This window comes from Labrus mixtus, chromosome 7 (genome assembly GCF_963584025.1).
Source record: "Labrus mixtus chromosome 7, fLabMix1.1, whole genome shotgun sequence".
NCBI classification, from domain to species: domain Eukaryota; kingdom Metazoa; phylum Chordata; class Actinopteri; order Labriformes; family Labridae; genus Labrus; species Labrus mixtus.
Genome location: NC_083618.1, coordinates 14,713,363 through 14,735,337, shown reverse-complemented (window position 1 = coordinate 14,735,337; position 21,975 = coordinate 14,713,363). Strand labels below are relative to the sequence as shown.

General features: G+C 38.6%; 2 protein-coding genes and 1 long non-coding RNA gene across 3 annotated transcripts in view; 2 read left to right on the top strand and 1 right to left on the bottom strand.

Moving 5' to 3' along the window:
• The window catches only part of nckap1l (NCK associated protein 1 like), a 28,698-nt gene extending 26,543 nt beyond the window's left edge, over positions 1–2,155 (top strand). The window contains exons 31-32 of the mRNA XM_061043198.1: positions 429–1,582; positions 1,675–2,155. Coding sequence (XP_060899181.1) covers positions 429–545 — 117 coding nt within the window. The 3' untranslated portion in view covers positions 546–1,582; positions 1,675–2,155. The remainder of the gene's footprint in view (positions 1–428; positions 1,583–1,674) is intronic.
• A 698-nt stretch (positions 2,156–2,853) lies between these two features.
• On the top strand, positions 2,854–21,420 carry LOC132978132 (dual specificity calcium/calmodulin-dependent 3',5'-cyclic nucleotide phosphodiesterase 1B-like). Its single transcript, XM_061043196.1, has 15 exons — positions 2,854–3,382; positions 6,405–6,476; positions 8,317–8,430; positions 9,375–9,557; positions 9,914–9,980; positions 10,108–10,224; positions 10,527–10,667; positions 11,698–11,798; positions 13,713–13,838; positions 15,730–15,831; positions 16,040–16,160; positions 19,571–19,652; positions 20,011–20,128; positions 20,457–20,593; positions 20,937–21,420. The coding sequence occupies exons 1-15, from the start codon at positions 3,306–3,308 to the stop codon at positions 21,044–21,046; spliced, it is 1,668 nt and encodes a 555-aa protein (XP_060899179.1). The 5' UTR covers positions 2,854–3,305; the 3' UTR covers positions 21,047–21,420.
• LOC132978134 (uncharacterized) lies at positions 11,819–13,087 on the bottom strand. Its single transcript, XR_009673872.1, has 2 exons — positions 12,781–13,087; positions 11,819–12,690 (listed from the first exon to the last, which is right to left on the bottom strand). It is a non-coding gene; the product is annotated as an uncharacterized LOC132978134 (long non-coding RNA).
• Positions 21,421–21,975: the final 555 nt, after the last annotated feature.

The following is a 21,975-nucleotide window of genomic DNA, read 5'->3' as shown; positions in this document are numbered from 1 at the left end:
GTTACTGAAAACTGTCCGAGCAGCAGATTCACAGACATTGTGATTGTTTTTATGTTTTAAGTAATTTACTGCAAGGAGTGTAGTGCAAGAAAAACAAACAGAGATAGGCAGCTTTTCTTACCTCTTAAGTGTGGTCCTCCTTGCCATAGGGCAATTGCATTGTTTAAAATATGTATTGCAGCATAACATAGTTTGTGATTGGCGTCAGAAATTTGAGGTGTGAGTGGATGACATCTTAAACCCCCCCCCCAGAAGGAGCATATGTGGATGCTGGGAATGCTAACCCTAACCCTAACCCTAACCCTGATATGTCCTCAGTATAAGAGAGAAAGCTGCATTTTTTGTACTAACCATAAAAAAATGATAGAGTACCTCCAGTTTTCCCCATTATCTTTCTCTTTTTTTTTTTTTATCACTGATTCACTCAGATTGTGGAGGAGTCTCCGTTCTTGAGCCAAGACATGCTGGAGAGCTGCTTCCCGTATGTTCTGCTCAGAAACGCCTACAGAGAGGTGTACAGAGCCTTCATCGTCACTCTGGGCTGAGGACTTGAACTCTTTTATCTCTATTTGTCCATTTTAAAGTGAGTGAATGTTTCATTTTCATTGGTTTTCAGTCTCTTAATTAAACAGCTCATCTCAGCCACACTGGGTTAACCATGACCTAGAATATCTCTGATAATGTTTCCTATGATTCAGCACCCTTTATGTTTGCACCGTACAAACACTTGTGCTTATCTGTTGGTTTGTAGATTTACATCTGCCTTTGTTTTACTTATATTTCATTGTCTATTTTAGATAAAACACATCTGTTTCATGACATAAAAGATACATTTAAAGTACTTTTTGGAATCAAACTGAATTTATAAAGCTTTTATATGAATAATTGTAGACTGAAAAGTTCATGTATACATATTTCTTCTACAAGCTTATTCAAATAAAGATGATCATTTTGTCGTTTTTGCTTTCTTTTTGTGTTCCTCTTGTATTTGAAGTCCATCTTCCCCCCCAGCTCCCCTCCCGTTCCTCCTCCTCCTCCTCCTCCTCCCTCTATTAGACTCTTGTCCTCATCATTTTTCATGTAGGCCTACAATTTAAATGATTCACTCCAGCTTTGCAGAACCAAAAGTGCTTGTTTCTAATTTTAGACTCATCCTTTTCAGTGATTTTACTTTGCAACACAGACGGTCCCTCTTTTCTTTTGCTTCCTCCTTCTTCCCTCAGCCCTGTTTTCTGCAGCTACATCCGTTTGGTTGTCACATAAGGGATGTGGAGTGTGTGTTTGTGTGTACGTGTGTGTGCAAATTGTATTTAGGGCTCTAGTGTCTGAGGCCAAGGGAGCCAGCCCTCTCAGAAGAGCACAGGAGGTTGAATTCCCAATACAAGCGACGCTTACGTGAATGAACATTCATGAATAAACAAATGACGGTTCCCTTCAAACAGCACAATAAACAACCACTTCATGCAAATTGTTGCAAAAGGGTCAAATCTCATCCGAACACTGTGAGCCTAAGAGAGATATTTAAGTACTGTACATAATGGGTCCTTTGTGTGTGTGTGTGTGTGTGTGTGTGTGTGTGTGTGTGTGTGTGTGTGTGTGTGTGTGTGTGTGTGTGTGTGTGTGGGGGGGGGGAGGTAATCAAATTAAGGGCAATAATGGGCAAATCTGCAAAAGAAGCTCCAGTTTAAAAAGTAAAACATGTTTTTTCTCTCATGTATCATTCCTGTCGTGTGCAAAGAGAACAGCTATCTAGCTTTTACTTTCATTATGCCTCCCATTAAGACCCGACCTGACTTGCCCCCTTTTCTTGTGACATCTTTAATGCTTCTATCTTTTCTTCCAGCTGTTAAAGCTTTTTTTTTTTTTTTGTCTATGCTGTGGAGGACAGTGCTGTCCTCATCACTATATCTAATTTAAAACAGTATATAAACAATTAATAAACTGTTTATAATGTACTATAATTGTAGTTGTAAGCAGAGATACTGTAAGTGTTTATACTCCTCCTTGACTCCAACATCAAGTGAAGGCTGCTGTATAAACAGATACGTAGATAAATAATGTTGTTATATGATAAATATGTGATAGCAGAGGGTCAAATACTGTGACTACAACAATGTGACAACGCATTATAATAAACACATACAGTATCACATGATGACATTGTGCTGCTTATCAATGCTTAAAAAAAAATTCATATCAATGTTTTATTAACATTTTCCAATTATGTGTTTGCAAATATTTAACCGTCTAAAACAGTCTTTTCTGACCTTTTTGAGCCTGTGACCCCACGATGACCTCACGATACTCTGGACCCCCCAGATATCCAAAACACATAGAGCTTTTTTACTTGAATTAATTTGTTTTCAATCATAGATAGTTTTTCTACTGTGTTGCAAGTAGACATTTTAGACCACACTTAAGGCTTTTTTGTATATTATTGTGGACAGATGAAGAAAGGCTGAGATGACATTTCTGCACAATGGATGCAAGTTTCTTGTTTTGTCATTGGCAATGGCCCTCAGTAGCCTGTGTTCAATATCTTTTAATATACAATATAGATTTTAATTGATCAATAAATAGAAGTTTCAGGCGACCCCATTTGAATTCCATGCAACCCCACATGGGTTTGGGAGCCCAAGGTTGGGAAAGCCTTGTCTAAAACAACACAGTAACAATGTCTTATTAATTGTTAATCACTTGTTAACATACTGTTGTGCTTCTCAGTGTTTAAAATACATTTTATTTTCAATAATATTACTTTTTAATGTAAGGTGCTTTCAGCTACTTACAAATATATTCACTTTAAAAACAACCCTGAACATATTGTAATGTTTATACATTGTTACTGTACTAAATAGTTTTATAAGTTGTACTTCTGTCTGTAGTGTTGTTACAATAGAGTTTGAGATCATTGTGTATTTTAAGGCTTTACATGCAGATGAAGTTTCCCCCTGCAGCTCCACAGATTTTCCTGTCCCGAGACACTGAGGACAGTTAATGGTGGAAACTCTGGTGCTGATATAAAGACTCTCTGCTGATTGTGTTGGTGACACAACCTCCCCTGCTGACACTGGGGATTACACACACACCACCATACACACAAACAAACTGAAAATTACAGTATACACACACTGAGGAAAGGAGTACATGTATCATAGAGTGTACATACAGCGCAGATTTACATAGAAGTCTATATACAACCAATTCAAACAGAGGACAATTCACACATGCTGGATTTATAGTAACCCACAGATGCTCTATCAGTTCAAAGTCACACACATGGTGTTCAGCAGTGTTCAGAGGTCATGACACCAACCTGCAGGATTCACAGAGCAGCTGATAGACATCTCAGCCCTATGGCAAGGAGGACCACACTTAAGAGGTAAGACAAAACTGCCTATCTCTGTTTGTTTTTCTTGCACTACACTCCTTGCAGTAAATTACTTAAAACATAAAAACAATCACAATGTCTGTGAATCTGCTGCTCGGACAGTTTTCAGTAACACTCTGGTTTTGTGTCGTGAAGTTGCAGAAATGTTACATTTGATTGGGCTGTGAATGGTGTGTTGTTCACTGAGGTGTACTTTATGCAGACATTTGTGGGGTTATAAGTAATATTTGGACATATTCAGTTATAATGATGATGTCTTTTGTGTCAATAGCCCCTTAAAATGTATGTCCTTATCCAAATACCAAGTTTTATATAGGCTTACTGCTCACATTGTTGCAATGTTACATTTAAATAAGATTAAGAGAAATTGCATTCCTGCTACCAGCTCTGTTAGACTGTTTGTGCATAGTCTTTCTTAGCTATAGGCTAACATACTAGCTTTATTCAAAAGACCATTCTTACATGCTAATAAAAACATCTTGCACAATATTAGCATGTTAGCATGACCATGTTGATGCTAACATCTTACAAGAATTGTTTGCCTTAGCATCTCGTTCTTATCCTGAAGGATTTTTGTTTCCCCTCAAAATACTGGATACATTACTATTTGTACCTGCTGATACAGTCAAAGTGTGTGGGTGTAGCTTTTTCTGTTTTTTATCCTTTAAACAAAGAACAAAAACAAAAGTCTGCTCTGTAAAACTGTTACTGCAAGCATTTTAATTTGCTTAAAATAGGAAGCTAGCAGGTAAAATGTGGAAAACGTTTTCTTGCTGACATTAGCTTACCAAAACACAAAGTACAACTGAGGCTGTAGGACATTAGATTTGAAGTTTATTCATTATAAACTAAATTAGGAAATTCCCCGCTGCCATAGCAGGATAAAGGATTATTTACACACGTCAAGGAAATTCCATCTAATGGTTGAGTAGAACTTTAAAAGTCAGTTAACAGAAAAATAAAAGTCAGTAGATCATCAAAGTCGGTCAGATTATTTTAACTTTAACGTCTGTACAGAATTTCATGGAAGTTCATCATGTAGCCGTTAAGACCTTTCAGTCTCTGCCAACAAACCAGCGGACTGACTGTCTCAAGAGGTTCAACAATTTCCTAGTTGTTCTGTATGATCCACACGACACGCTGTCTCCAGTTTTCAGGATTTTTTTCTGTTGGTTTATTGAGGGTGTGTTTCATCCCAAAGAAACTTGAAACAATAAACATTTGAACCTTTCACCATTGTTCACAGTCACAAATTCTTAGATTGGAGTAAAACTGGACGGCCCTGTTGTAAAAAAAAAGAAGAAAAAAAAGACCACTCTCCATGCCCCTCAGCACCCTAAGGCTCTTGGACATCTAGTTCCCATGCAGAGACACATAACATTAACAAGTGATTTATGGCCCGCAGGCGGTTTTATCTCTTTTTATCTAAGTGTGGGGATTGTGGGTAACAATTAGTTCAGGCCTCTAAGTGGACAGAGATATCAGAGGGTGTAGCTTTGTCCGTCATCCTCAAAAACAAAATGTGAGGATGACAGAGGGAAACTTCATAAAGGGAAACCATGTTTGACACTGGATTCATACCGTCTTTAGTGATTAATTAGCCTTTTGAATCAAATGTATGAAAATGAGTGAGAGTGTGGCATTTCTAGGCATTGGCTTCTATTTCTCTACATTATAAACACAGCTCGAAGAGACAGTGGGAGACAGAGGGTCATCAGTCGTAAAAGTTACTTCTCTTCATTTCTGCAATACGTGGTGCCATGTCAAAGAGCATGGGAGCGAGAGAGTCAGTCTGACCCGGCAGGCAGAGCAGGACAGGCGAGGAGGGAGGCGGACATGGCAGGGGTTTTCCCAAGCCACACTATTGCCATGCTCTCACAAAACTGTACAAGTAAAATCAGAAAAGTAATCAGGATCTACAATTGTAAAAGTGTTGAGGGATGCCTTGCATGTCTTATCTGGTTCTTAAAGTTAATGAATTTCACTCTCAAAAAATTCAGCTGACATTTACTGATATTTCTATTTTTTTAATTTAAACCTACACACTGATAATTGAAGCTCTGTCTAGTTCTTTTGTCTCGAAAAATGCCAACAGAAGGCTTTGACACGTTTTTTTTTTGTTAGTTTTGCATAGGTAAGGCAAGGCAGCTTTATTTATATAGCACATTTCATACACTAAGTGTTCTACAGAGTAATGCAACATAGTAAAGGCACAGATTTACAATTATAAAGCGAGTAAAAGATTTAAAATTCAAGTAAATTCATCAAAAAAGCCCCGTACATATTGTCATAAAAAATGTTTTAAATGTCATGACAAAAGCATAGTAGATGTATTGCATGGCAGTCTTCTTAAGATTAAGCAGAAAAGTTAAAATATAATAAATAAAAAATGAAAATATATATAGAAGGGAACAGTGTCCATTCTTGGATTTGTAACTTATTTTCTTTATTCAGAGCAGCAGTGAACCTATCATGATTTTGGCTATTCGAGGACAGGCTTTGTTTATGTGTTTTAGTTGGGGGTGACATTGGTGGGTTTCAGTCAGAGACCCTCTGTGTAGTTCCCTAATTTGCGGCTGTGGTGGAAATTCTCATTTGGGATTTAGAGTATACTAACACACACACACACACACACACACACACACACACACACACACACACACACACACACACACACACACACACACACACAACCTGAAAGCCTCGCAGTCAACACTTCATCAGCGAGTGAGGTCAACTCTCTCACACGTCACACAAAGTCTGTACACATATACACAAACACTTACTCACTCAAACACACACACTGACACAGTTTGGGCCTGCCCAGCCAATCACAGTGAAGTGGAGTAGGTCCCCCCAGAAGTGGGTGGGAGAGCTGCTGAAACACAAGTCTGTCTCAGGGCACACACAAAGTTTGCGTTGGTGGTTTGGAGACTTTTCTGCTAACAACTTCCCTGTTATATTTTTTTTCATCCTGTTATTGTTTGTTTTATTGAACTCTGGGGTCCATCAGGGCACGGCTTGAGTGTGGAATGGCTGAACTTGTGAGAATCCGTAAGAAACGACTGCAGATCCCCATCTCTAGGTAAGACAGGGGTAATGATGAGTACAGATTATATCAGAGCTAGTTATATACATGTTTGGCCTTTCTGTGTCTGCATACACAAGGCTGGATAACTTATTTATACATGTGAGAGCCTACATTGTAACATGATTTATCACTGTTTAGAGCAGGAAAGTAGTCTGGTTCATATTTTGTTCTACAGTAGGTGTTTCCTTCTTTTGCAGCACTGAAAAGTCAAAAATGCAGCTTGAAGTACAGTGATGAGGGATTATAGAGTAGCCTGAAGTGGCTTTGTGACTCTTTTTATATCTGCAGACCCGGATCCCTGCAATGTAAACAATCAGAAGAACCTTAGAAAGTGTTTTTAAAAAAGATTGTTTCCTTTTATTTTGATTGTCAGCAGTTTTTCAAGACTTCACTTTTAATCTAGATTTATTCTGACTAAACTTGGCATCATAAGAGCAAACTCTTTCCCCTCTGAACACCCATCTCATGTGAGCCTTTCCTGTGAGAGGAAAAGCTGCAGAGGTGATGGGTCATGTGGTTGGTGGTTCTTTTCGTGAACACATTCATGTATACGTGTCTCTAGGTTTCAGAGTACTTAACTTTTGAGTTTTATTACAAGGTTATTTTTCTCAAAAGTTTCAACATTTCTTGAACCCCTGATATCAATATCAAACTACAATTATCAACACTTTAATAGAAATATGAAGTATGATCTGATTTACATTTCTCAGTTTTGCAATGAAATGTACAAAGAAGTTTAAACATTTTGTAAAAAAATAACAAGCTGACAGAGCTGATATCGTTCAAACTTCTTTGGAATGACATGCATCTCTGAAGGCTGACGCCATGCTGTAGGTTGACTCAAAAAGTCTTCTGCCATTTCTCTCATACACAGAGTGCACTTGATGACAAATTACCTATAAAACATTGTGTCAGAAGCTACTGCAAACAGTTGAAACAAAAAAGACAGTGTTATCATGGAAGATTAGCTGAGATTAAAAGTGAGCGATGGCATTCAGATGCTATTTTTATGACTCGACAGCTTTTGAAAGGCCCTGCCTGTGTGATAAACACTTGAAAAGCTGTGAGCAACTCCTCCCCAGGAACTGGCTCCGCAGAGCAGCCTGTGATTGAACACAATCAGTCAACATACGTTCAGTTCCAGCGAAATGCTTTAGAGAAATAATCCGTGGCACGTACAAATCAAATAAATCTCTTTGCAAATTTCCTCAGAGAAAATCAAATCACACCAGAGCAGATAGATTCCAGTTGTGTGTTGTTTTATGATGCTATGAAAGCTGTTGGATTTATTACAGAGATGAGATTACATTAACACACAGCAGGTGGTTACACGGGAGGTGACATGTGCTTTTTATTACTCTGCAGGAGATGAATACATTCCTGCCTGTTCCCTATAGTAATATGATTAAAAGTTTCATAATAAAACATGAGACAAGATCAGAAAGCAGCCAACACTGAAAAACATCATGGAGCTCACTTTGACAAAATGCAGGTTACATAAGAGCTAAAGCATGGGAAGTTTTCCTCTTGTGGAAAATTTGGCACTAATGATGCCCTTTTTGCCACTGGCTTTCTTTGGGCAGCGTAAATCACTTCCAAATGAACTCTTTCCTTTCCCGAGGATTTCTAAACCTGTTTTTGAAGCCGCCCTATGACCTCTTTACACTCACCCCCAACATTATCAAGTGCAATCCTTCATGTTACCTCCAACCATTCTCACCCAGCTGTTCTTTCCTCTCTTTTTGAGATGTGAAACAGCAGTTTTAGTACTTTCAAAAAGGCCATTTTATTGTGTTGTGATCACATCCAAACAAACGGTTGTGTTTCTTTCCAGACTGAGGAGCATGCTGAAGCTGCTGGAGGAGAGCGATGTCGACTTTGAAGAAATCAAAAAGAATCTGGATTTCACTGCGTCGTTACTGGAGGGAATATACCTTGATGGAACAAGGTAGGAGAAAAAAAACAGAATAAGAAGACGACCAAAGCTCCAATTTTTTTTTGACATTTTCTGCTTAATACTGACTCGTATACCATTTTTAAAAACAGTCAATTGTGTAACTCTTTAAAATTAAGAAAAATTAAACAAAAAAATAACTCCTGAATATATTTTGTTTTGTTTCGCAGAAAGGCGGGGTTACATTTCAATTCAATCCATGTTAGTTCTTTGCAGGGCATGTTATGCTGGAACTTTACTCGGTTCACTTTGGGCTGACAGTGGGGTACAGCTATTACTGGTAACAGCACACAGGGCAACCACATCCAGAAAAAGGTTCAACCAAACAGTTAAGAGCCATTAATTAACCCAGTCATTGGGTCTTTGTGCTAAAATGAATTTATTTAAGGAATTTTAAGAAAACACTTTGCTTGTTGTGTTATTTTACTAATGTGCTGATAACGAGGTTATATCTGTAATTATTGTAACCTGACAGGATTTTTGCCATAAAATAAGGACATTGTCAATATTGTTGACAATTTTCTTTTAATCTTGGTCTTAGTTTCCATCTTTGTTATTTGAGGGACCATAGAGAATCTTAGAACTCTCTCAGTATAAAAATACTTTTGCTTGACACTGTCAGACTTTATATTCTGGCAGTGCAGATGTCGTCAGGAGTTCAGATCTTTTGTTGGTGGTCGAGTAACGTGCCTTTGATGTGAGCTTTTTTTAAAGATATGACCTTGGAAGTTCACACCCAACTAATGCAGTGATCATTTTCACATCCAGCGTCAATGTTGCCTTTAACACAGGGAGAGGACATTGGATAAAAACATGTGACAAAGGAGCTATGGGCCGGACTCAAACCCTGCAAACCAACATCACCAGGCCCCTGGCCGGGACACTGTGGGTTTTTATATTGCCTGTCAAACAATCTTTGTGTGTGTTGTCACTCTCAGGCAGTGTTTGGAGACTGAGGATGACCTTCAGCAGCTGCAGTCGGATGGGGTGCCTTCAGAGGTCACTGATTGGCTGGCTTCCACCTTTACACAGAGGGTGAGACGACCTGTGCGGCGTTCAGACGAGAAACCAAAGTTTCGCAGCATTGTGCACGCTGTGCAGGCTGGGATATTTGTGGAGAGGTAAATTATCTAATATTTATTGAATCTTTATTTCAGGAGTTATGAGGCTTTAAATCAATAAAAATATGGAAAAAAACATTTCATAATGTAAATTTCCCATTGTTAACAACTGATTAACATCTCTGTACTATAACTCCAACATAAGATCATACAGTGTTATTACAATCTAAGACGCAGAAAACAGAGACAGCTGGACTGAACCATGAAACATTAGCCTCCTTCTCTCTTTAAAACATCCTTCCAAAGGGGACAGGGACTTTGGAGGATTTATATAAACAGCTCCTGAGACCAGTTGGCTGCACAGTGTCAACATCTGAACTTTAACTGAACTCAACATAAACAATGCATTATTCCAGGATGTTCAAGAGGGCCTACACAGCCACCATGCCAGACCAACCTGCACTGGTCGTAAACTGCCTCAGGGTAAGACCACACAACTCTTAAATTTTACTGTGCGTCGTATGTTTGGGCTATAAATCGCACATCAGAGTAGGGGCGGCACACACCTAAAGTATGCATGGATCACACTGTTGCTCTCCCTTCTCCTCAGGATGTTGATCGTTGGAGTTTTGATGTTTTTGCTTTGAACGCAGCCAGCTCGGATCACGCACTACAAACTCTGTTCTTCGAGCTGATCACCAGATACGGGCTCAACAGCCGTTTCAAGGTCTTTGTCTCTGAAATTATTACATAATATACAATAAGCACTTTCCATATGTTATGTGGATGTAGAGATGAAAGAGGTTCAGGGCTGTGTGTAAAATTGTTACAGTAAAATTATGATTTCTGCCTTTTTAGAGTTCATGTTTGTTGGACTATGTATTGTAATTGCAGATACGATGATTAATGTTTCCAATCTTAACCACATTTATAACAACACTCTGGCTGTTTGTACTTCCATTATTCAAATAGGTTGTGCACCTTGGCTTTTCAAATAAACCTTCGTTGATTATATGCTGCACTTTTCAGATCCCCATCTCATGCTTGACAGAGTTCCTGTGTGCTCTGGAGAGAGGATACTGCAAACACAACAACCCGTACCACAGCCACGTTCATGCTGCTGACGTGACTCAGACACTGCACTGCCTGCTGCTGCGCTCAGGACTTGTGGTACAGTGGAATCACTTATACTCATATTATTTTGGGTCAAGAACTCCATCCTGGTTTTTAAAACGAAAAGGCGGCTGTTTTTATGTATTATGTCTTTCTCAAACAAATGCCAAGAGAAAACAGAACAAAAAAAAAACCTGCCTCCACTACACATATCAATCGCTGATTGGTGATGTTTCATCCACAGATTTCCAAACTTTTCTGAAATTCTGCCTGCTTTGAAGAGTCGAGAACATGAACACTGTCTGGACTTCTTTCCCCAGCCCTTTCCTTATTATTGAATGTGTGAACTTGATTATTTCTGTCACTTTTCATTTGAGCAACAAGGGCAACTATTTGAATGTCTTCTTGGAGAGACTGTTCATAGCAGGACGCTGTTATTCCCATATTTATCTGGTATTGTGTCTCTCCTTCTCTCTGATAGAGGAACTTTTACCCTGTTCCTCTTGAGGCCATTTCAAATAACCATGAACTCTTTTAAATGACAAGATCAGTTTGTGGCTCTTTCTGTTCAAGCACAACCCAACCACACGTCTGACTTCCTGACACTGTTTGTGGCATGTGTTCCTGTTCAATACATATCTATTTTTAAAACCAGGAAGCAAATGTTGAGTCCATTTAAAAAAGAGAAGCTAAGACATTTCTAAAAAACAGCTGCCCACTGTGACTTTAAGATTACTCAAACTCCCTCTTTTAAAGTCTATTTTCATCCCCAGATTTATACACACTGTAGAACAAACTACTGACACACTTATTTACATCTATAATACTGACTGAAACAGACATTGCATGCAACATTTCACCTGCTTGTTAAATGTTTTCATGTTAAATTGTCATTGTAAGCAACATTAGCATTTACATTGCTAACCACACAGAGCAGATGGCAGCAGAAACTTTCTGTTAATAGTTTTTAACATACATTTTAAGATGATGCTATTTTATATTTGTGTCTCACCCTAAAGCTGCTACTCAATATGCTGCACTGACTGTATGTTTTACATGGGTTTCTTTATCTCTTGTGTCCATCAAGCACTGGCTGACTGAGCTGGAGGTGATGGCATCATTATTCGCTGCAGCCATCCATGACTATGAGCATACAGGAACCACAAACAACTTTCACATTCACACAAAGTAAGCTCCTTTTCTGAAACACATTTTAGAAACCCACACTTGTATAGCATCATCTAAAATTACACAGCATCCTGTTGTGAAATCGTGAAATAGCAGGAGAGATCAGGGCATATAGAAATAGAAAGGCAGTGTCTCTTAAAGGCCTTTGTGCAGTTTTTAGGAGACAGTGGGAGAGAGACAGAGCACTCTAAAGAAAACAAGTCTTCATGGAGGGAACACAGTATTTTTAGACGATGATTTTCCACACAGGAGGGCCGAAGAACGCAGTCTCCTGGCACCCATCATCCTGGCCATGCTTTTATTTTGGGAAGAATACTTGTCCACAATAAAAGAACATGTCTTGGTTACAGAAAATAAACACCATTTGTTTAAAGGCATACTCCACCCAAAATATATCTCTGAGTGTCAAAACTCATCAATCTTGACATACCGTCTGAAAAACGTTCTGTCCTTTTAAAGAGCAGTGAGCCTTGTCCTCTGAAATGAATGCTGGTTGTAACTGATCCCCGTGATGATGACAGGTTTTCATGTTAGAAACGTATTTTAAAAATCCAAACCTCTCAACCCACCCTTGCAAGTGAATCACGTCTCCACTGCCGGCCACCTTTTACTTTAAAACCCAATCTTTCCTAAAATTACAACAAAACATACAGCTTCATGTTGAACAATGTTGGGGCTCCTGTTATGGTTTGTATTTAGACCCAAAAGCAGACACAGCAGCGAAATTGAAGGGTTTGAGGTTTTATTACAGGGCTTGGTATAGGTGGATGGCTGGCTGGTAGTGACTGCATGGAGGAGACTTATGGAGTTTATCTGGTTCCGTAGGCAGGCAGGTAATTGGTTGAGTTGTCTGACGATGAAGCAGGCTGGAGGAGATGACACCGGTGAAAATCTGGACAAGAGAAAAAAATCTGTTAGGACTCACTGGAAAAACACTAAAAATAAACTCCAACAAATGTTAAGAGCAGCCGATCATAGCTACCGCTTCAGTAGACTCAATAATCTGGCCATGAGCCGAGTTGAAACCAGGGTCTTGGCCTGAGGCAGATGAGAAGATGAGTTGCAGGTGTGAGTAGTCACCAGGTGTTTGATTGAAGCCACACCCTCCAGAGACACACACACACAGACACACACACACACACACACACACACACACACACACACACACACACACACACACACACACACACACACACACACACACACACACACACACACACACACAGACAGAGGGGGAGGAGACACAAAAGAACCAGGGATACACAGAGAAACAGGATCACAGCCAGAGCTGTGACAGCTCCTCGATTGGTTGTATTTTTGGTGTGTCAATAATGGTTTGTTTCACTGAAGTATTAAATTATTTATTTTAGGGCTCTTATGTAGGTTTTGATGATGTGTACTTGATTTTTGGATAGAATTTGGTTTCCCGTATTTCATAAACAGTTCAGTATTGAGTGACTCTACACTCTTCATATGACTGTCCGGGTGATTTGAAAGGAAAAAAGTGTACTTAAGTCATCTGAAGTAAACTCACTATTATCATTTAACAGCAAGTATTAGTGTTTAAGTTAATGCTTTGGACTGTAAACAACAAGTGGATGTAGCCTTTTAAAAAGCAGACGTTGATTAAACCTGCTTTATATGTAATTGCCAGTAGGGGGCGACTGCAGTGGTTGCTGAAATTATTGTAAAGAAGTTAATGAGAACTACCTCTTTGCCTCACTTTATTACCTCAAAAAATAAATGTTCAGAACTTTAAATTCATTACTACAGACCCACAGTCATAGTCTTTAAATGATTCCCTGGGCACTCTCTTTTAATGTCATTTTAAATGTGTCTGCTACAGAAATATACAACTAAATTCATTCATGTATTTCCACCCTCTCCCCGTGTCTCTGGCCGTCTGTCTATCAGGTCGGATTTTGCTCTGATCTACAATGATCGCTCGGTGCAGGAGAGTCATCACCTGAGTGCAGCGTTTCGCCTCCTTCAGGACGATCAAATGAACATCTTCGTCAACCTCACCAGAGAGGAAATGATGTGAGTGGACAACCTTTCTAAAGAGATGCTGTTTTGTTCTGGTTCAGTGAATGTTTTGTTTTCATTGATCATTTAAGTCTGTCAAGGAAACAAGGGACAGTGTGCTTAAAATAAAGGTTTTGCTTGTTTTAACAGAGTTGAGAGAAAACAATAGGCCTGTTTATCTAAAAAAAAAAAGAAAAAAAGATAATTCCCAAGATAAAGGAGTTATTGCCATGTCAAATACAAATATCCATCATATCAAAGGGTAGATATAAATTTGCAACAATGATGAAATTATTACAGATAGAAATCCATGAAAGAATTAGCAGGAATCTTCAAATGAACCCAAAAGCCGAGAATGAAATTTGAACACATGACTCACCAAGCTCATTTTCAGAGAAAGACCAAAGTGCTCTCCGCCTACATAACTACACAACGGAATACAAGACGTTTTTTACATTCACTTTCTGATTCAGAGAATTTGCTCATTGATTTAGATTTTTCTTTACAAGAACCTTTCAAAGTTTGTTCAACAACAAATCCATTCATTTGTTTATTATACTTTATGAATTTAGCTAGATATATGTGACTTAATAAAGCAAACAATATTCAATATGTGTCAACATATCCTGTGAAAAGACAAAGTACAAAATGACTTTATTCCACTTCCACTTACATGAATTGTTTATGTTTATGAGCTCTAATGTCATTTACAGATTGCATCAACACTTTAACACAGGGTTCTTAAATAAAGAAAATAAAGAAGACACAAAAGTACCTATTTAAAAAGCCCCGAATGAACAAACCTTTGAGTTCGGGGGTTTCCTTTTTCAAAAAACTACAGTGCCCAATGCCCCAAGTAAAATAGTTCCAAACGTAAAGGCTTTTTACTGCTGTTTGAGCAACTTCAGCAGAACCCCTACCCCCACCCACCCACCCACACACACACACACACACACACACACACACACACACACACACACACACACACACACACACACACACACACACACATTAAATAAATAATAGATTGATGTTTAAAAAAATAAGGGTAGGGAAACTGAAAGGAATTACTGGCCATTAGATGCAGTTATATGACTAGTATACAAATATAAAACATATTGCTACAGCATCATTGGTGGAAATAAAAAGTGACTTCTCATGTGCTCCGCAGTTTATAAAAAATGAATGATGAAGTCATGAAGACCCCATGAGGACAATTATCTGTCCAGCTTGAATCCACCATATTGAATCCTGACCGCCTGCATGGCTCCTCCTCTATCTGACCCTGACTTTTGACCCCCTCAGATAACATTTCTCCTTCAGGAATCCATAAAGGATCATGTTACTATCACTGCTAAGTGACTCATTCACTTAGCAGCAGTAGAATAGTGATTGGTCATGTGTACTTCCTCTGACTGCAGTGACAAACACTCAGAGATGTAGTCGGAGAGCTAAACTTACAATTCAAACAATTAGAAATGAATTATCAACTGGGATTCATGTTGACTGTTGAACTGAATGGCCATTATTATCTGCTCTCTTTTTATCTCTTTTTTAAATTCTTGTGAGTACAAACATACGTGTCCTCTCTAGAAAACAATTTTTGATAAGAAAATATTCAAGCAGTAATATATTCATGGAGGCTGACACTTCATATATCACAGATACAGAACGTCACTGTGTTATTCATGGGCGAGCTCTGCAGATATCGTCAAAGATAAACAGCAGCATACTGTAATGGGCTTTTTTTTATGCAGTCAGTGTTACCATGGGAACAAGAAAAAAACCACAAAGAAAGCTAAAGAGGTTACAACCCCTTTGACTCTTCCTCAATGTCATTTTTAAGTGATAGACTTTATTCCTATCATCAGGGGATGATTCATAAGAAGTGTGTGTTGGTTTACAGGGAGCTGAGATCTCTGGTCATAGACATGGTGTTGTCCACAGACATGTCCTCCCACCTCCTGCAAGTCAAAGCCATGAAATCCTGCCTACAGCAACAAGAACGGTAAAACTAATGGGCTGTGATGATGTTTTCAAGCTGTGCTGCATTATGAAGAGGTTATAAAAATCATGTTCAGAGCAGAAACAGCAGATTAAAAATGTCCTGTATAATAGAAAATAAACGAGTGTCACTCAGGCGGATCTAAAGTCTGAAAATGTCTGAGATGCATCATACAACAAAATCTGGAAGTCAGCGGTGCTTTATCCCACAGGATTGACAAGCCCAAAGCTCTGTCTCTGCTGCTTCACACGGCCGACATCAGTCATCCATCCAAACCCTGGGCTCTGCACTCTCGTTGGACCAAAGCCCTGATGGAGGAGTTCTTCAGGCAGGTAGGACCTCTAAAAGACCTGCACTGACAATGTGGACTGTTTTCTTTTTGTTTTTATCTCCATTTCTAGTCTTTACACCGAGCTAACTTAAAGACAGCTGATGGTAGCTTCGTTTATGTGTTAAGGCCTCGATAGGGCCACCCCAAACGGACTTGCCGACTAAGTATTTTCCAATGTACATGTGTTTTCAAGACATCTAAGCAAGGTGCACAAGGAAGAGTAAATTAGTGGTGCCAAAAATTCATAATGAGGTTTTTTTTAAGGGCAGATGTAACACAATAAAAGGAGTAGCAAAATAAGACTTTCTTTGCTCTTGACTATTTGGTTATGTTTATTACCAAATACTGTAATATCAGAAGACAGAACCAAACCATGTTGACTTGAACATAATTCAAACAATGGATGTACTATCACCACTTTTTTTTCAAATTAAATTAATATTTTCAGCTCGTCTGGGAAGTAAACACAATTTTGACCATGTAGTCTTGGCAGTTATGCAGATTCATTTAAAGAGCCCATATTATGCCCTTTTTGGGGTTCGTATATTTAATCTATGTACCTACTAAAGTATGTACACAATAGCTAAAGTTCGAAAAAAGTGTCTGTTTTCATGTACTGCCGCTCCATGCACCGGCTCGCTTCTGACTCTCTCTCTAAGGCGCTGAAGTGCCCACGTTCAGAGTCCCCACGTGTGCCAAGTCTGATCTGATTGGTCGGCCTGTCGGCTCTGCCGTAATTGGTCAGTCGCTCAGCACGGTTCTTGGAAATGTCACGCCCCTTTTTCCATATTGGGAATGCAGCCACTTTGGCTCCGAGGGGAGCAAAAATATTAGCACCTTAGCACTACTGTGCTACCGCAGGCTACGGCATATCATGGGCGTGCTACAGAAGTTAATGGGCGTGCAACATGAGCTGCAGAGCTTGCCACAACGAGCCAATGGGCTTAGATCAGTGATATCACACTGACAAGACGTCACACTGGCAAATTTTTTTCGAGGGGGGCTAGAACCGAGTGTTACATGCAGCTAATGCTACAGCTAACAGGAGGACGTAGGAGAATTTTTGCACATAGATGTGCCTAAACATGCACAGGACACATGGAAAACACACTAAAACCATAAAAAGCATAATATGACCCCTTTAAAGAAAAAGAGGATAATTTTTCACAACAGAAACTTTGTCTTATTGTGTCAGTGTTCTTTTTCTCACGTATGATCATGAGTATTATAAGTGTACTGAAGTAAATGTAAAGAGAACTAGCCTGTTAATTATTTCTTCTCTGTTCCTGCTGTTCTTTCATGCCATATCTACTTCAGCTGATGGGTTTTGATCTGTTCTTATCTTTGAATGATGTCTGAAAAAAAAAAGGTTTGGATGTCTTATACCAGCTCTACAATTTGTAAATGACTCATTGAGTCTGAAAGCAGGAAACCTTCAAAGAGTTTTATTACGTCAGAGAAAGGGAACAAGACATAAATAGCACTTCAGGTATGAGGCAGAGACTGTTAATAAGAGGAAAGTTGCTTTGAAAATTGCCCTGAACATTTACTTTGAAAGATGAAGGACCACTAGATCTTACAAACTCAGATTTAATAAAAGCTTTAAGTCTAGAAGACACAGAGAACCAATTCATCCAACCAGATACAGCCAAAACATTAGTCCTTGTTCAATATGTGCTGTTGCCTTTTAGAACCACCAAACCTCATAAAAATGTATCCTATTTTTTTTCATTCTTAACATTTTGAAACAATTGACAACAAAACAAGTGGAGATTAAGGGTGATACAGTTTAAAAGTGTATTATTTTGTTTCACTGGGGCTCAAAAATTCATTCTTAACCTTGGAAACAAAATCTGACAAATCAATCTCACATAATAATAATAATAATAACAATAAGCAGCACAAACACACTTGTCCTCACTCCATATGAGCACGTGTTTTGACAGACAGAACAGAAGAACAGAGGGGGAAAATATGATGGATTTTGAATGTCAAGATCTAAGTCCTTTTTCGTCTCGTTAGAGAAAATAAAAATGTACTTGTTTTTATGATCAAAGATCTCATTTCACCTCATCATTGCCTTGAATGGCAAAGATTGTATACAAACATTGTGCATCATATTTTTCATTTACATAGTGAACCCTGTACAGATGTGATAATAAAAATGACATGCACCTTTCAAGAACATTAGGTCACGTATTAAACTTAAAGTTGACCTATTTTGAACCTATTGGGACCTATTTCTGATCCCCATTTTAAAACTCACCTATAGTGTTACAATGATGGAAGTCATTCCTACGAGTCACTTCCCAACATCGTGCTAGACATGAGGTCAAATCAGAGGAAATACCCACATATTAGAAACACTGTGTTTCCTCCTATGGATGACCCTGCTGAAAGGAGCGCCCAGACCCTTTCCTCCAAGCTTTGGTGATGTGCTTCTAACGGTTAAAATTCACAAGACAAAGTGCTCTTGTTTGAAAAAAGAGTGTTTTCATCTCCTGATCATGGAACTCCTCTGAAGTTTCTTAAGCTAATACTGCTGGAGGATTCTTCAAGTCCTCATCCTGTTGGGAAGGCGTACCCAGATATGGGAAACATTGGGTTTCCTTTTTTGGATAAAAAGTGAAACCAGTCATCATCCAGATTTGTTGCCAAAAGAACCAAGTCCTTCAAGCCATCCTGATAGCAAATCCTCATACTTACAGAGAGGATGGAGCCCCGTTCTGAAGGACTAAGTTCTTACATAGGTTATCAAGCTGATGCCACATCTTCCTCAAAGCCCAAAAACCCTCTGATGCTGAACAGATAGGGAACAATGATGAAGAGAGGTACCAAAAGAGGTACATTGGAACAACACATTTTATTCCTTGAAATAGGCGCAGATTTGTTCTGGTCTGCACATAACACAAAACATTCTGTTACAATATGTCCTGCTTTCTGCTTCACAGAAGCCATGAAAAAACAAAAGCTAAGCTAATAGATGGAATTGACTATTAATGAATTATGGATTATGGAGCTTTTTTTTTAATATAACAGCATTTGCTCTGAACAGCAGGTGGGTTGTCAGTGGATCCTAAAATAACTATTGAAGGACCATTGAAGATAGTCACATCTTACAGTAAGCTGTCTTTATTTTCACTTCAATGAGAAATAAAAGGGAGCAGGTCTTGACTTAGACCTACAGTCTTTGAAAATAAGATGTGAGAAGCCTCTCTTTCTGAAAGGCTCTTTAGAGTTTTCTGCGTCTTTAAAAAAAAAAAAAGCACCTACAGTATACAGTTTCCTTTGAACAATCTGACAGCCTCAGGTGGCAAGTGTTGCAGTCCAATAACCTTTAAGAAGTTATATTCAGCTTATACATGGGATGCCTTTTATGATATGTTCTCTCTGTCTTTCTATCTTTGTGAGGGCGATAGAGAGGCGGAGCTCGGCCTGCCCTTCTCTCCTCTGTGTGATCGAAACAGCACGCTGGTAGCCGAGTCCCAAATAGGTACGTCTCACAGAACACTTTTAAACACGTTTCTTACTCCTCTTCTTGCTGTTATTCTGTAAATTTGATCTTATTTCCATACACACCTTTGTTTGGACAAGTCATGAATCTAAAGCAATAGATGTACAGGTGTTCTGTACTAAGTTCTTAAATAAGTTTGTATGTACACCAACAACTAATTCTCCATCACAGCAAGTTTTTTTTCTGTTTGTGTTACCTCTAAGAACTTCAATAAACATCATCTTACACCTTATTTTTTGAATCTCTGAACTACATTTAACATTTGAGTCTAACAACATTGCAGCTGAAAGTTGTCCCATATTTGATGACACTTAAATGAAAGTTTTTTTCTTTTCAGGCTTCATTGATTTTATTCTGTATCCCACATTCTCTTTGTTGACTGACATGGCTGAAAAGATTGTGATTCCTTTGGTGGAGGAGAACCCAGGTCCACCTGATCCCTGCAACAGACACAGGTAACTTTAGAACAGGAACTCTAACTGTTAAAATAGTATTCTGTCTGTGCTACACATTTAGCTAAACCAAGCTTAGCTCACATGCTGCCGTCTGTATGTTTTGTACAGATAAGACACAAAGGTTATCAATTTTTTAATCTGTCATCAAGACAGCAAGTATGGATCACTTCCAAACGTGTCTAGCTATTTATTAGAGAGACATTTTATAAAGTGATGTATCGACCGAAAGACATTTGCAAGAAAGGAGGAAGACAGAAGGAAAATTGTTGAATAAGAGTTAAACTATGGAAAACATTATTTTTATGACCGTTCTGTTATGTCTCATCAGTAATCTGTGGAAGGAGAGCTCCCGAGGTCTGCAGTGGAGTCTTGCTCATCTCACCGCTGAGCTGGTCAGTTTCCGCTCCACCTGGACGAGACACACTGAAGACAACAAGCTCAAATGGAAAGAAAGCGGCTCTAATGGTAGGCACTACATACATTTAGGTTTCTACTCATGTTATTTACTGTACTATATGCATTGTCATATCAATGTACTTACTTTACCTCTTTTAAAATATCCTCTTTGTAGATGTTCCATTTTGCAAAGACAACTCCCTAAATATGCCTGGTCTCACTGATTTGATTTGTTCACTTAATTCATGTTTATTATGTGTTCTCATGAAGACATTAACAGGCACAGATTGTTTTTTCTTTCTTTTTAGTTTAACTAAATTTAAACACAGTTTCCAATCTCTCTCTCTCTCTCTCTCTCTCTCTCTCTCTCTCTCTTTCTCTCTCTCTCTCTCTCTCTCTGTGTATCCTCAAGGATTTTCAGAGCAAAGTGTGACAAAAGAGCAGAGATCCAGACAAGAGGAGCTGTCAGATAAATCACCACAGGACTTCGCTACAGATACAAAACAGAAAACTGGACTTTAAGTATGAGAAGTGCTTTTTCATAGAATATATACAAGGTCACTGTTTGCAACAAAACCACATTGCCTTCTTTACCCTGAATGACTGAGTCAGAAGTGATGAAAGAGGAGGGAGAGTGGTTTATGGTTAACATCATCTTCCCATGGTAAGATGCACAATATGAACTAAAATGTCCTCATGTCTTATTTTCAATATAGTATAGTACCATAATCTCAATGCAAAGTGTACATGCTGGCCATGGTATACAGCATAAGGCATGTTGTTATTAATTTAATTTGCCACTTAAGCACTTGTAGGGAACATTTTACCTTTAAAAGTTTGAGCTGTACACACAAACAATTGTAATATGAAATAAAAAATGAAATATGTCAATATAATGATGGAATAATGTGCCTATTTTCTTTATTTTAACAGATTAAGACATTACATGAGATCATTAAATCATGTTTTAAATAACAGTGTTAATCGATAATGGAAAGAATAAGTTGCAACCATACTGCAGGATACTTCAGTCCTTCACATTGGTCTAATTCAAAATATACCCTAAAATATTCTTCTCATACCTCCCACAATGCCACTCACTCTTCTTTTGATGCTTTTGTAAATGTTAAAGATCAAGTGCCTCTCAAAACACTGTCATTACTTGTACCCTCATGGTTTCTGCTTCTCCAGCAGGGGGAGCTGTAGAGCAAAGGGAGAGAATTGGCTCTGGGGTTGCCCTGAGGGTTCGGCTTCAAACCCAGTTTTTATTATTCTAACATTTGTCAGTTTAGCAGTTTAAAAGGGCATCTTCCTCATGTACAGCAATCTTCATATTCTTGTCGACATGGTGGCTGTAAATCAGTGAACAGAAGAACGGATTAAAAACATGCTTTAAATTCTGTTGTTATTGCGTGGATCTAAGTGAAGTATGCAGTGCACACACCTTCACC